This window comes from Corvus hawaiiensis, chromosome 1 (genome assembly GCF_020740725.1).
Source record: "Corvus hawaiiensis isolate bCorHaw1 chromosome 1, bCorHaw1.pri.cur, whole genome shotgun sequence".
Lineage (NCBI taxonomy): Eukaryota > Metazoa > Chordata > Aves > Passeriformes > Corvidae > Corvus > Corvus hawaiiensis.
In genome coordinates, this window is record NC_063213.1 from 50352702 (window position 1) to 50364959 (window position 12258).

The following is a 12258-nucleotide window of genomic DNA, read 5'->3' on the forward strand; positions in this document are numbered from 1 at the left end:
GCTAATCCACTTCAGTACAGCAGGTAGAACTGCACAGCTGAGAAGCGACACCACCCTAAAACACTTTTTAGCTTTGACTTGCCACACAAGACTTTATAAAGAAACAGACTTGAGACTCACTATTTTAATCCACTACTGCAATTTCCTTCTTGAGTCAAGGTCAAATTTGTGCATATAGAAGCATGCCAGAGTGCCTGACATGGGGATAGAGAAAGCCTTCTGACATAATGTGGTCTTGAGACTAACCTGACCACACTAAACCAGTGTATCTACAGGGTCACTTAGCAGGACAATAATTTCACCAACAGAGAAAAACAATCAAAAGCAACTGCTTAACAGAATACAATCACCAACACAAGAAAGTAAGATCTTTTGAGGTTGTGGAAGAGAAAAATGCATATACCTCTTTCCTACAACCTGAAATACAGCAAGCATGCAGAGGTCTACAATATTTCAGTAGACTCTACAGAAAAACTCACCTGCCTCTAGCTCCAGAGAACATTCTGTACCACTGTACCATCGTAATGACTACAGTCAAGGGAAGGTGTCCTTTGGTGGTGCTTTTTTATTTTTTATATATACACACACATATATAAACACACACAGAGCTTTTAAAAAAGCCTTGTAGACATTTAAGTGAGGCACATTTATCCAAATTGATGTAATTTTCTGAGATGTCTTTCACAAAAGAGTTCTTTTTCTCCCCCCAGACTTCCGCCTTCAGAAAACAGACATTCACTCTAGATTATTTAAACTTGGAAAAATGCAAGTGTTTTCTTTGAAAAAAAAATCTATTGTTACAGCAAAAACTTGGGTTTCCTTTCAAGCAAGATCATATGATTAAGCGTTTATATTTTACTTTCCGCAGGAATTTACACACCCCCCATTTGCATCCTGTTATTCATTTAGTGTTTCCCTTTACTTCAGCATGCTGTGTTAATAAAGTGGAGCTTTGGCTCGGTCTAGGCACTCAAGGTGACAATCAGAGCTCACTCTTGCATTTGCCAGATTTATTCTACAGCGTTTTCCGTATATATTCAACCACACAACACACTCTTTCAAAAAAGCCCGTCTGAGAAGCACTGCATAGACAGATCATGAAAATCAAACCTAGGGGGTTTCAGAAGTTTTTTGCTAATTCTGTTCTTCAAAGCACTAATTTTTCTTTTGGAAGGTGAATTTCACTGAAATAGATTCCATGTTATTTAAGACAACTAAAACAGTAGAAAGATCTAATTTTCACTGTTGTGTCTGTCAGTCTTAAATTGGTTACTTTTTTTTATCTTCACTTAAGTCATCAATGTTAGTCTTTAAATACCTTCAGATGGAGACTGATGACTAACCTGATTTGTAGTCCTACAATACAAAGGCCTGAAAAGAAGTAGCAAAAAGACTTTTTCTGGTAACAAAACCCATTAAGACAACTTCTACTGGAGCTATTCTATCTGATGGTATAATTTTTTTCTTTTCCCGTGTAGAGAAATCATAGCCTTAAACTCTATTCCAGGACCTTCAAGTGCAAATTGGGTGGAAGAGGCAGCAAGAATAAAAATCAAGCAGTTCCATTGCACAAGAAACTGAGATGAGAAATTAAGATTTGCTATTATCACTTGCAGTCTTGGATTTATTTCAGAAAACATAATTAAAACAAATACAACAAAGCTCATTTCATTGAGACTAGAATTTCTTCAATTCACCAAGAGAACATAGGCAAGCAAAATAATTTCTGTTACAGCAGTCTACCTCAGATAACATCTTACAAAGATTTTCATGAAACTGAGGTGCCAAGAGAATTCTCATTTGATGTAAGAAAACATTTTCATCTGAAAAAAAAACCTGCTAGAAATATTTGGCCAGATCTAGCCTTACAGCTTAGACTTCATACTAAGAACTGTCCTGAACAAGCATAGAAATCAAGACACTTGGATATATTCTTCAAGCAATAAAACTGAATATAAATTTATAAGCACTGATAAACTGAAGCCAGTTGACACAATAAATGAAAATAAACATTCTTTAGTCCTGCCGGAAAAAGTGGAACTATCTTAGACAGGTTTCTTGAGTCCTTTCATCCATGTTTTGGAGGCTGAGACAAACTGATGAGGACAGAGGTTATTTTAATGTCCAAAAAAGTTTAAAAACAACTTGAAGTTTAATATCAACTCCATTGCAATCAAGATTCTTCAGCTACAGCTGATCAATAAAATTTCAGTATAAAAATTGTAAAATCTCAGTGACTGCTAAAAGAAAAGGACAATTAATACAAGCTCCTTGCTTTATTCCTGCAATGAAAAGGATCAGACTATGTCTGCCTTTGAAGACACTGGCGTGAAGCCAACCAGCGCATCTCACCCTACAGAGCAGCTCAGGTAGCGAAGGAGAGAGAGGGACAGGACTCCTTGGCCAGCTCTGAGGTGACCAAGGACACTCACTTCTGACCCCATGACTACTCTGAGTGTTGCTGTATTACCCTTGCCAGGACTGGGGTCACTGCACACCTGCCCACATAACTGGAGAACCTTAGCTGTCATTTTAATGCCTCATGTCCTGCATCAATCAGGACTTGGACACAGGAGAGATTTTGTCTCTATTCTTTACAAGTCACCTTTGCAATAAACTGTAGGAAGGGGCACTATCAATTACTTTACATCAAAGCAAAATCATTTTTGATGCATCATTAAGCAAAATACAACTGGATGGGAACTCATATGACATTTTGAAACTGTAACAGTTGTACAAAGGCAATTTTCAGAGGGGGAAAAGAGAAATCTCTTGGGTATCTTTGACAGTCTGATGAAGAGAACTGGAGGACTAATTAAGGGCAATATTACTTCCAAATGCAGGGCATTGAAAGGCTGGTGACCTAAGTGAAATGAAAGTAGTTACATTTGGTTTCAAGAAAGTGGAAAGCTTACTTTACAAAGTTACATTGTATATATTCAAGAAACTGGAGTTGCCATTAAAATACAGATAAATTTAACAGTTTTAAGTACTTAAACAGCTGAAATCAACATACAGTATAAAATGAATTTTACGAGCAGTTCAAACCCAAATAAATTCCCAGTGCTTACCGTCAAAAAAACTCTTAGCTCTCAGGTAACTGACGCTAAGCCTAAGCACAGACAGCTTATCCAATTTGGCGATAACATCTTGTGGGAAAGGCAGCAGGCTCGCCAAGCGGTCCAGCTCCGCATTCAAGCGGTCCCTGTGTCTCTTGGATGGATTGGACTTGACTCCTTCAGCTGGGGATGGCTTTACACTGTGGCAAAAAAACAAACACAATATGAATGCCAGGTCTGTTCCAAAATGAAGGCAAATATTTGCCAAGCCTAAAGTTACAAATTGTAACATTCTCAAACTGTAACAACTAAAATATTTTCCCAAGTGACTTTGTTTCCCATTGGAAAAAAAAAATTAACCTAAAATGGCTTAATCTCCCTTCTAACACACACACACACACTGGTTAAATGAACCAGTTTGAGCTACAACATCTATTTGAACTTGCAATGAACATTTGAAACCTTTGAGATTCAGCATTTTTTATAAAAAGCTTCCTATATTTTCAGTCAAATTTCACTTGAATTCTTCCTAATGATAGTATTCCAAATACATCAATAACTTTTAGTAATATTTGTGTACAAATAAATTTGACAGTACACTTTTTCACTTCAATAACAATTTCTCACAGATGTCCTCAATTTTTATCAGTCTGTAACAGGCTATTATTAATTGAACACAACAAAATTTTAGTAAGTTGCTAGGCATCCAAAACTATACAGAAAACCATGAGATACAGCTCAGCCAGCATATAAAATCTTTGTAGGAGCTCATCCTTTAAGTCACCTCTCAGCTGAAGCCATTTCATTTGAGTACAGCATGACAAAAGCATGCCTTTGTACCTCACAAAGAACAATTGTGAAAGCTTTGTTTTATGAATTACATAATGAAGGTTTTGTAAACTTGCTATTATCCATTCATATCCACCCTGAGCTCCAATTCCAGATACTTCTTCCCACATACACAGAAGTCTGGGAACAGGTTTAAACCCCTACTCATTTGAATTGCAATTAGTCATTACAAGCCAATACTGAAACCAAGTAATTTATATGCATAAGCCATAGTACATTTTATCTTCTTTATTAAATAGTTTACTAATTAAAGAGTGACTCACTTTCGCTTTTCCAGTACTGCAGTTCTACATGAGATCTACAGCAGTTATCAATTTGTGCTTCTCTTACAGAAATGTTGGTTCTGCAAGATGCATCACTCAAAAATACTGAGCATTAAGACATTGAGCAGCTAATTTCTTCAGTAGTTCATTTAGTCTGCTCCCAACTGTCATCCTTATATCAATTTTATGATAAGCAATTGCAGAAGTGCCAGTAGTTATTTTTGCCACTGCTTAAACCATATAGAAAAGTAATTTCATCTTGTGTTTTCAGTCAAATGAGTACTGATAGAGTAGACATTCTTATTTTTAGCTTGTTTTTACTTTATGTTTCAATTACACTTCTTGTTAGTTTAAATTCAAGCCCTTCTTTTTACAGCCATTGCTTACTCAATTGTCACTTGTCAAAAACTTGCACTTAAGCCTGGCTGCCTGCTCCCCAGCACTACAACTGCCCTTTTCCACATTAAAGGAGCCTTATGCGGAGCCTGGAAATGTGAAGATGCCATAATACAAAATGTTGTTAACAGACAGAAATATAATATAGCAGCAGAAATTACTTCCCAGATGGATAAAGTTAAACTTGCTGCAGAGTAAATATTGTAAATTAGTAGTGCTTTATCCTGAAAAACATTTGAAAAGTGGGCAAAACAGTTGAATCAAGAATTGTGAAAATTCTTTCTCTTGAAAAAAAAAATAGGCCCATCATCAGTGGCAATGGATGACAAACTAAACTACTTGGTTAGATGTGTGCTTCAGTCACAAATCACAACTTTGACACCAGCAGTTTACCATATTCCCAAGTGAACATTAAACTTTAAATAATTTAGCAAGGTTTTCTTCATATTCTCTACTGCTGGCAGAATATTAACTTGTACAAGCCATATGATTAACAAAACTTAAGTATAGCCCTAAAAAAATCAAGTTCAAAATCATCAAGCATTAGCAGCAACATTAAAGGATATTTCTTAAATGGCTTTTTTTATGTATTAGACAGTTTCTAAATGTAGAAATAAAATCATGGATTTCAAACATTAAGCATGTAACAGTTGTAAAACAACCAGTGAACAGCTAAGTACTATCAAATCAAAGTGATCTGCTTCTGAAAAGCAGAGGACCCCATAGAAACCATTCAACACATGCAAACTTTATGAAATAAATCAGCACTAAGTAACAGGCTTTTTTATCTTAACAACTGTCCCCTGCTTTGCTTTAAACATGAAAATTGACAAAGTAGTTGAAACTATGTGCAATTGTGCAGTCATCTCATCAGATAGTCAGTTAGATGTGATTGTTTTTCTACTTTAAGTTTACTTTCTAAAGATTTCTCTTACTTTTAACTAGCTCAAAGCATTTCCAAATACTAACTTACCAGTATTTGCAGCATAAATATTGCCATATTCTCTCCCCCCAAATCAAACATTGATTATCCCTAATTTTTCCCCTTGTCACCCAACTAAAATTCATTATATAAAAATAGATCCTTCGGTGATGAAGGGAATAAGGGCGGAAGTGCTGAGGGCATAAGCAGCAAGCTAAACCATTTTCCATCCACTTACATAAACCCTTGATGCTAAAGACAGCCGAGCTTCAATGCAGAAAATGATCTTCAAGGCAAATTATGTGCAATGGCAAGATTAAATCCATGCATGTGCTTTATTTAAAAGAAAAAAAAAAAAAAAAGACTAAAAGAAGGAATGTATTTAAGCTGATCTCTCCATTCTTAATCTTCTACCTTTCATAGGAAATCTGAATTCCCTAAGCAAAGACCAGAGATGCCTGTACACTCAGTGCCTCTAACTGATCTACAAATTATTGCCCAACAGCTGCAAGACAAGCAAGAACACTTAATTTTTGACTTAACAATTTTAAAGGATTTGCCATCACAACACCAGCTGACTGCTGTTTTCACAGGTCTGCTCAGAATATTTAATCAGAAGTTTTCACTACACATGCTCATCATGCAAACCTGCACAGACATTAACACTAAATTATTAAAAAGTACACAATTACCTGATTCTTAATTATTATCAAAAGGTCAAATTAAGTTTCAATATTTACATGCTCATTTGTATTATTTTAAAGTGAAATTGTAGCAGTTTCTGAGAAAATGCCAAAAGAGTACAAGTTTATTTTGTTCACGACAACATAAAACGCTGGGGAAAAAAGTAGAAAACCAAACAACCAAGCACTGAAAAGCATGATTCCTTAGTAACAAGACTGAAGTGTGAAATGAAATCAGAGAATAAAAGAATGTGCAAGAAGAACACTTGAGATACAGAGCCATGTTTTAAAAAAAAAATAATTTGTTAAAAACCCCTAATTATTAGTTCATCAGAACTGTGTTATTGCTTAGGAAAGAAGGACATAAGAAAGAACAAACAAGTCACCCAACTAATGGATTTAATCTTCTCAGCTTTGAATATTTTTCATCTCACATTTAATAGTACATGCAAAAACATATGTTCTTCTTATGCATAGAATTTCACAGAGTGGAGGACAGGTATATGAAATCAGTTATCACTAAGCAAGTAATACAATCCTAAAAAAATTCTCTATTTACTTTAGCAACTGAAAAATACTTCTAAGCATTTACTCTTATTTCCCACACTGAATTTACAGTTACTGAAAATTCCGCTGATGATTTCTTTGGAAACAACGGATAAGACACAGACTATCGACTTCTTAGATTTAAAGCTGTTGTCAACCAATCTTGCAGGGGCAGAGACTCTTTGCAGTGGCTCTTTCAGCAGAGACTGAAACCAGTCCAGATTCAAACTGCTGAAGGGATAAAGTTGTTTTACCAAAAAAACCTCAAGCACTGACATGCTACTCATCTGATTCTGGGCTATTGTTTGTCCTCCAGTAGTAAATAGTTTTAGTTTGTTCAGGTTGGTTTGGCGCATGAAGGATTCAACCAGAGTGATAAAAACATCCAGAGCACTAATCAAGAATGAAAGTTTGACACTCAGTTTTAACATACCTAAGTACTTTTTAAGATAACAAGCCAGGATTTCTTGGAAAAAAGAAACAAAAAATTAGGTTCCTGTCTACTGACCATGTTACCTATATATGTACACCTCCATTTGCTGCAGATTCTCTTTCTAAAAAGCATACTTTTGCAAGAAACATTAACCAAAACCAACCAATCAAAAAAACCCAACAAACCTTAAAACAAGTGACTTTTAAGTAGCAGTCTACATGTAACATACAGCTACCCCAAGACTGACAAATATATATAAGAAGTTTATTCTACATATGACAAGAGTCTTAATTGCCTCCATTTCAAATAAGAGGTGCAAACTGCTTTGTAGCAGATACTGCTTTACACAAAGGAATATTTCAAAGATTATTTTTCTTTTCTGATGATCTTCCTTTTTGAAAGCTTATTCTGGCACTTCTTGTTTGTTTGCCTTGCAAGAACACATAAACAGTTTCAATTTTTTAAATTAAAATTTTTCTGCTCTGCTTTCTAACATTACTAGGACTACTCATCATTAAGGATCAACCAGTCAAACTTCTGGACCACTAATATCATAAATCTATTTAAGACAACACAGAAGAAAACACTATCGTAATTTTTTAATTTAGTCTACTAAATAAACAAATCATTATTCTTTTTGCCTCTGCATAGTATGAAACATTTAGAACTCCCCACCCCATTCCTTGTCTATTATATGTATCCAGTTATACAAAAGAATTCCTATCCAAACACTGAAAAAAAAAAAAAAAAAAAAAAAACCAACCAAACCAAATCAGAGCTAGCAGGCAGAGAGACATAAAAACTGCAAGTTGGAGCTGTACTTATATAATACCTTTCATCTCACGTTAGAATCTATCTGCAGTAAACCCCACTTCCATAAAACTTGCATTTTTTTCCCCTCCAACTACAATACTAGTATATTAGTTCACTTAATAATCACTAGCCAAAGAAATTCAAGGTTTGGAAAAAAAGACAAAAACCGAAAGCAGGGGCCACGCCATTGCTCCCCAAGCCTCAGTGGGGAGTGAAAAATCCCCCCAGCCTTGTTGCCACCAGGGGGACTCACAGGGTTCAAACCTTAAGGAGGGAGGAAATTGAAAGACTCCAAGGTATTGAGAAAGTGATTTCTGTAGCATACTACAAGCAATTGGAGTGCACATGTTCTGCATCTTTTTTTCTCTTCCCTCACATGACAAGATAATAAGATGAATTGCAGGAACAGTTGACTGTTATGTTCCCCCGCAATTGCTTTTCTTTTTCAGCTGCAATACTGTAATTCCCGACTGAATCAAAAAAGCACATTTCAACACTTGGCACTGTTAGACAACAGCCTGTGATTCCCTCTCAAATTCTGTTCTCTACAGGGCACACAGTAAAAACTGGGAGTTGTAGGGAGGAAGTTTCTTAAATTGTTATAGAGTTATGACCATGGTTTTCATGAGTTATTTGTACCTGAAACAAGAAGTATTTCCCCTATTTCATTCTTTTCCTATGGCAACTATAGCACTATACGTACACTTCCTTTCATTTATATAAGCTGTCTCCACAGATTTCTAATTATTATGCTCTACTGAGAGTTACATATATGGCAAACAAAACATTAGAAATATCAACAGATACAATCTCTTCTATAAAATATAAACTATACTAGTCTCGGAAATGTATCACCTCTTTTTTTTTGTTTTTTTGTTTTTGAATAACCGAATTCTGCTGAGAGAAGGAAAAATCAACTTCAAACAGATTAAAATGACAGCATCAAACCTTTATTAGCCAGTACCGAGTACATCTTTCCTCTCTCCCGCAATCATTTAAAAAAAGATTATTGCCTCACTTTTTTTTGGCCTAAAGGTATGGTCTGTAAGTAACTTTGTGAGAAATCAGAGCCTAGCAATTTCTCCAAGGCTGGCCCAACAGAAGCAGCAACCGAAGAGCATAACACATTTTGAGAAGGAAAAAGGATGAACAGGATAAATGTGTTAAAAGCAAGATAAATGTCTTACATAAAAATAATTTCCAGTAATCCAAGCAAGGTGGGTTAATAATCAGCCTCCACTTCAATTACAGGTGAACAAACTGTTTCAATATGAATACTTTTACTTTGAGAAGAGACTTCTCCCTCTGATCCTAAGGCAAAGTCCCTTGATAGAAAAATAGTTTCCATTAGTAATAAAGCTTCAACTAATCACAGCAGTTCAGCCAACTTACATAACAAGAAGATACAGGGGAAAGGATTACTTACACAGACACTACAGTAAGGTTAAACAAGAAGGTTTCACATCCTCTAGCTAAGGCTAACCAAAACTTAATAACAAGCCAGACATTAAGCGATCTCACCAGCAAGGCAGAATACCTCACCCTTTCACAATCAGAACCATTTGCCTTTAGCTATTAGTAGGCTACAAATGTCACCAATACATTTCACTTCCTCATGAACAAACACTGATTTCATTCTTAAAAATCCAAATCTGAAGTGTGAATTTAATTAGGTACCTCTACCTTTTTATTTGGAAATGAATGGTCAAAAAAGCAGACATTGGTCTCTTCATAATTAATGAATTTTCTAGCAGGGGAATTAAATATATATATATACACACATTTTTAGACCTTTTTTCCTAATTTGTGGGGTAAAAAACCCCCAAACTATATACATGCATTCATTCTAACAACTCCAACCTTAAAGAAGCAAGCACTCAAGCTAATTCCCTTTGCCCCAAGACAGTTGTCTGCTGTGAACCTAAAAACATATCATTCACAATATAATTTCATCAAATATTTTTTCATTTTTTGCTTTAATGCTTTTCTAGTCCTTGGAGTTATTTTACATCTACAGAAGTAACCCACAGAAATGCATAGGGATTTTTTGAGCTTTGCTTGTTTTTTATGCAACTCAGTAGTTTACCTTTGCTACTTTTTATGACCTATAGATTCTTGACTTTCAGTTGAAAGTGCAAGTTAAGCATCTCCGCTAGCCTAAAAATTCCCCTCATGAGAGCAACGTTTTAGTGAAGGATATAAAACCTAGGACGCAAACCTAAAGCAGGTGCATCATACAAAATTACTCCGGCACTAAGCTGTTCCCACAGTTTCAAAAATATACATTAATTAACAAAAAGCCACCATATAGCCAAGCTTTTTTATTTTCCCCCTCTTTCGACTGGTCTACTGCACATGGGTTTCTTTGCCTCTACACAAATAAACGCATCACATTTCAGTCCTCGTAGGCAGGCCCTAAACGGTGGGAACCGGCCAAGCCTTTCCCGGCTCCGACCCCGCGCTCTCCGCAGACACCTGAGCGGGCCGGCGGCCGCGCGGTGCGGAGCGCTGCGGATGCGCAGCGGGGAGCGCGGCACCCGCCCCGGCGGGGCGAGCGCAGCCACCGCGCGGAGCCGTCACCTCAGATGCCTCCCAATCTAGGTCAGCCGGCTGCGCCGCGCTGCCGGCACCGCTCCCCCCTTCCACCGCCGCGACCCTCCGCACCCCGACGCTCCCTCCTTCTTCTTTTTTCGGGGTGGAGGAGAAAAACCCTAAAAGCAGTAACAATCCTGCCGGCACCCCGAGGCACCAGCACCCCCGGGCGCCCTGCACCGCACCGCCCCACGGCCGCCCCCGCCGGGCCCCCGCGGCGCGGTGCGCCGCAGGACGGCGCGTCTCCGGGAAGCCCGTCGCTCGCTCTCCCCACCTCGCCTGGCCTCCCGCCCGTCCGCGGGGCCGCTTACATTTTTTGCACAGGTTTCCGCCGCTTGCGGCTGGCGTAGGTGACATTGGGGTTCATCCTGCCGCGGCTCTAGCGCCCCGCGCCGGGGGCGCCGCCGGCCGGGGGCCGCCGCCCCTCCTGCCCGCCTCGCCCCGGCTGCTGGGAGCGGGAGAGCCCCACCGGCGCCGCAGCCCTCGCTTTGCTCCGCCCGCGGGCCCCGCTCCTGCTGCCCGCGGCCGCCCGGAGCTCGCTCGCTCGCAGTGGCGGTGGCACCTTCCCCGGGCGGGCGAGGACGGGAGGCGGAGGCGCTGCGGGGCGGGATCCCAGGTGATCGGCGGCGGCTACACCCACTCACCGCCCCTGGAGGGCACAGGTATGGGGGCGGTCGGGGCTTTCCAGCGCCGTTCGCGCCGCGTCTCCCCGCCGAGGCGACGCCGTCTCCCTGTCGGCTCCTCTGCGGCGGTGGGAGGGTGCGCGGCGGGCTCTGCACCCCGGCGCGGCCGCCGTCTGCTGGCCGAGCGCCTGTCAGAGTGCGCGGCGCCGGGACCGCCCCGCACCGCCCGGCCCGGCCCCGCGCCCGCTCCCGGCCGGGTCCCGCCCCGCCCGGCTGACAGCCGCCACCGCCCCCTCGCCGGGGAGGCCCCTCGCGGCGGCGGCGGGGCGGAGGGGGCAGGGGCGGCCGCGCCGCCATGTTGGGAAGGTCACGCGAGGAGAGGGAGGACCCGCGCGGCGGCGGGGGGAGCGCGGCGGGAGCGCTCCGGGATGGGGGTGGGGTGGGGATGGGATGGGGAGATGGAAAAACCCCGAGCCACTGGTGGCCGGGGAGCGATGCGAGGGGGGTCCCGCGGCCAGTGAGAAGGAAGGTCAGCTCCGAGCGCTCATGTAGCCCCAATAACAGAAAATAGTCGTGGGGGGAAAAAAATCACAGCGTTCAGGTTGAAAGACAAATGACACCAGCTCAGTGTCACAGTGAGGCCCGTGTCTGTCACTACCCCGCCCCCTTCCCCCCCCCCCCCCCGCTTCCAGTCTCCGCTGCGCTGACCCCGTCACAGCCGCAAGTCGCCCCAGCAGAGAAACCCAAAATAACACACGACCGCCCAAAATAGGGGGTTAGTGGGGGAGAAGCGCAAAGGCACCGGGCTCCACCGAGGACAAGGACAGCAGGACACCTGGGGACAGAACGGGAATCACTGAGGGCAAGGTTGTCGCTCGCCGAGCGACCGGGAGAAACGGCGGGTCTCACTGACCGAGGACGCGGCTCATTAGGTGATGAATCTCTGAGTTATTACACTTACATTTTAGGCTAAACACTTGTTTCAAAGGAAAGGAGCTGCATGGGAAAGTTACTGCCAGATTGCTGACTAGTAAAATCGTCCGAGAAAGCCCCGGTGCCGCTCTGACCCGCCGTCGCTC

General features: G+C 41.1%; 1 protein-coding gene across 2 annotated transcripts in view; it reads right to left on the bottom strand.

The window, feature by feature from the left end:
* The window catches only part of AHR (aryl hydrocarbon receptor), a 62548-nt gene extending 51597 nt beyond the window's left edge, over positions 1–10951 (bottom strand). The window contains exons 1-2 of one of the 2 annotated variants that reach the window (XM_048304170.1): positions 10868–10951; positions 3072–3259 (exon numbers count right to left, since the gene is read on the bottom strand). In XM_048304170.1, the coding sequence (XP_048160127.1) occupies positions 3072–3259; positions 10868–10923 (244 nt within the window). In that variant the 5' untranslated portion in view covers positions 10924–10951. Of the gene's footprint in view, positions 1–3071; positions 3260–9647; positions 9701–10867 lie in introns of those variants that run through there. The other variant, XM_048304179.1, reaches the window with a different exon arrangement.
* Between the last annotated feature and the right edge of the window lie 1307 nt (positions 10952–12258).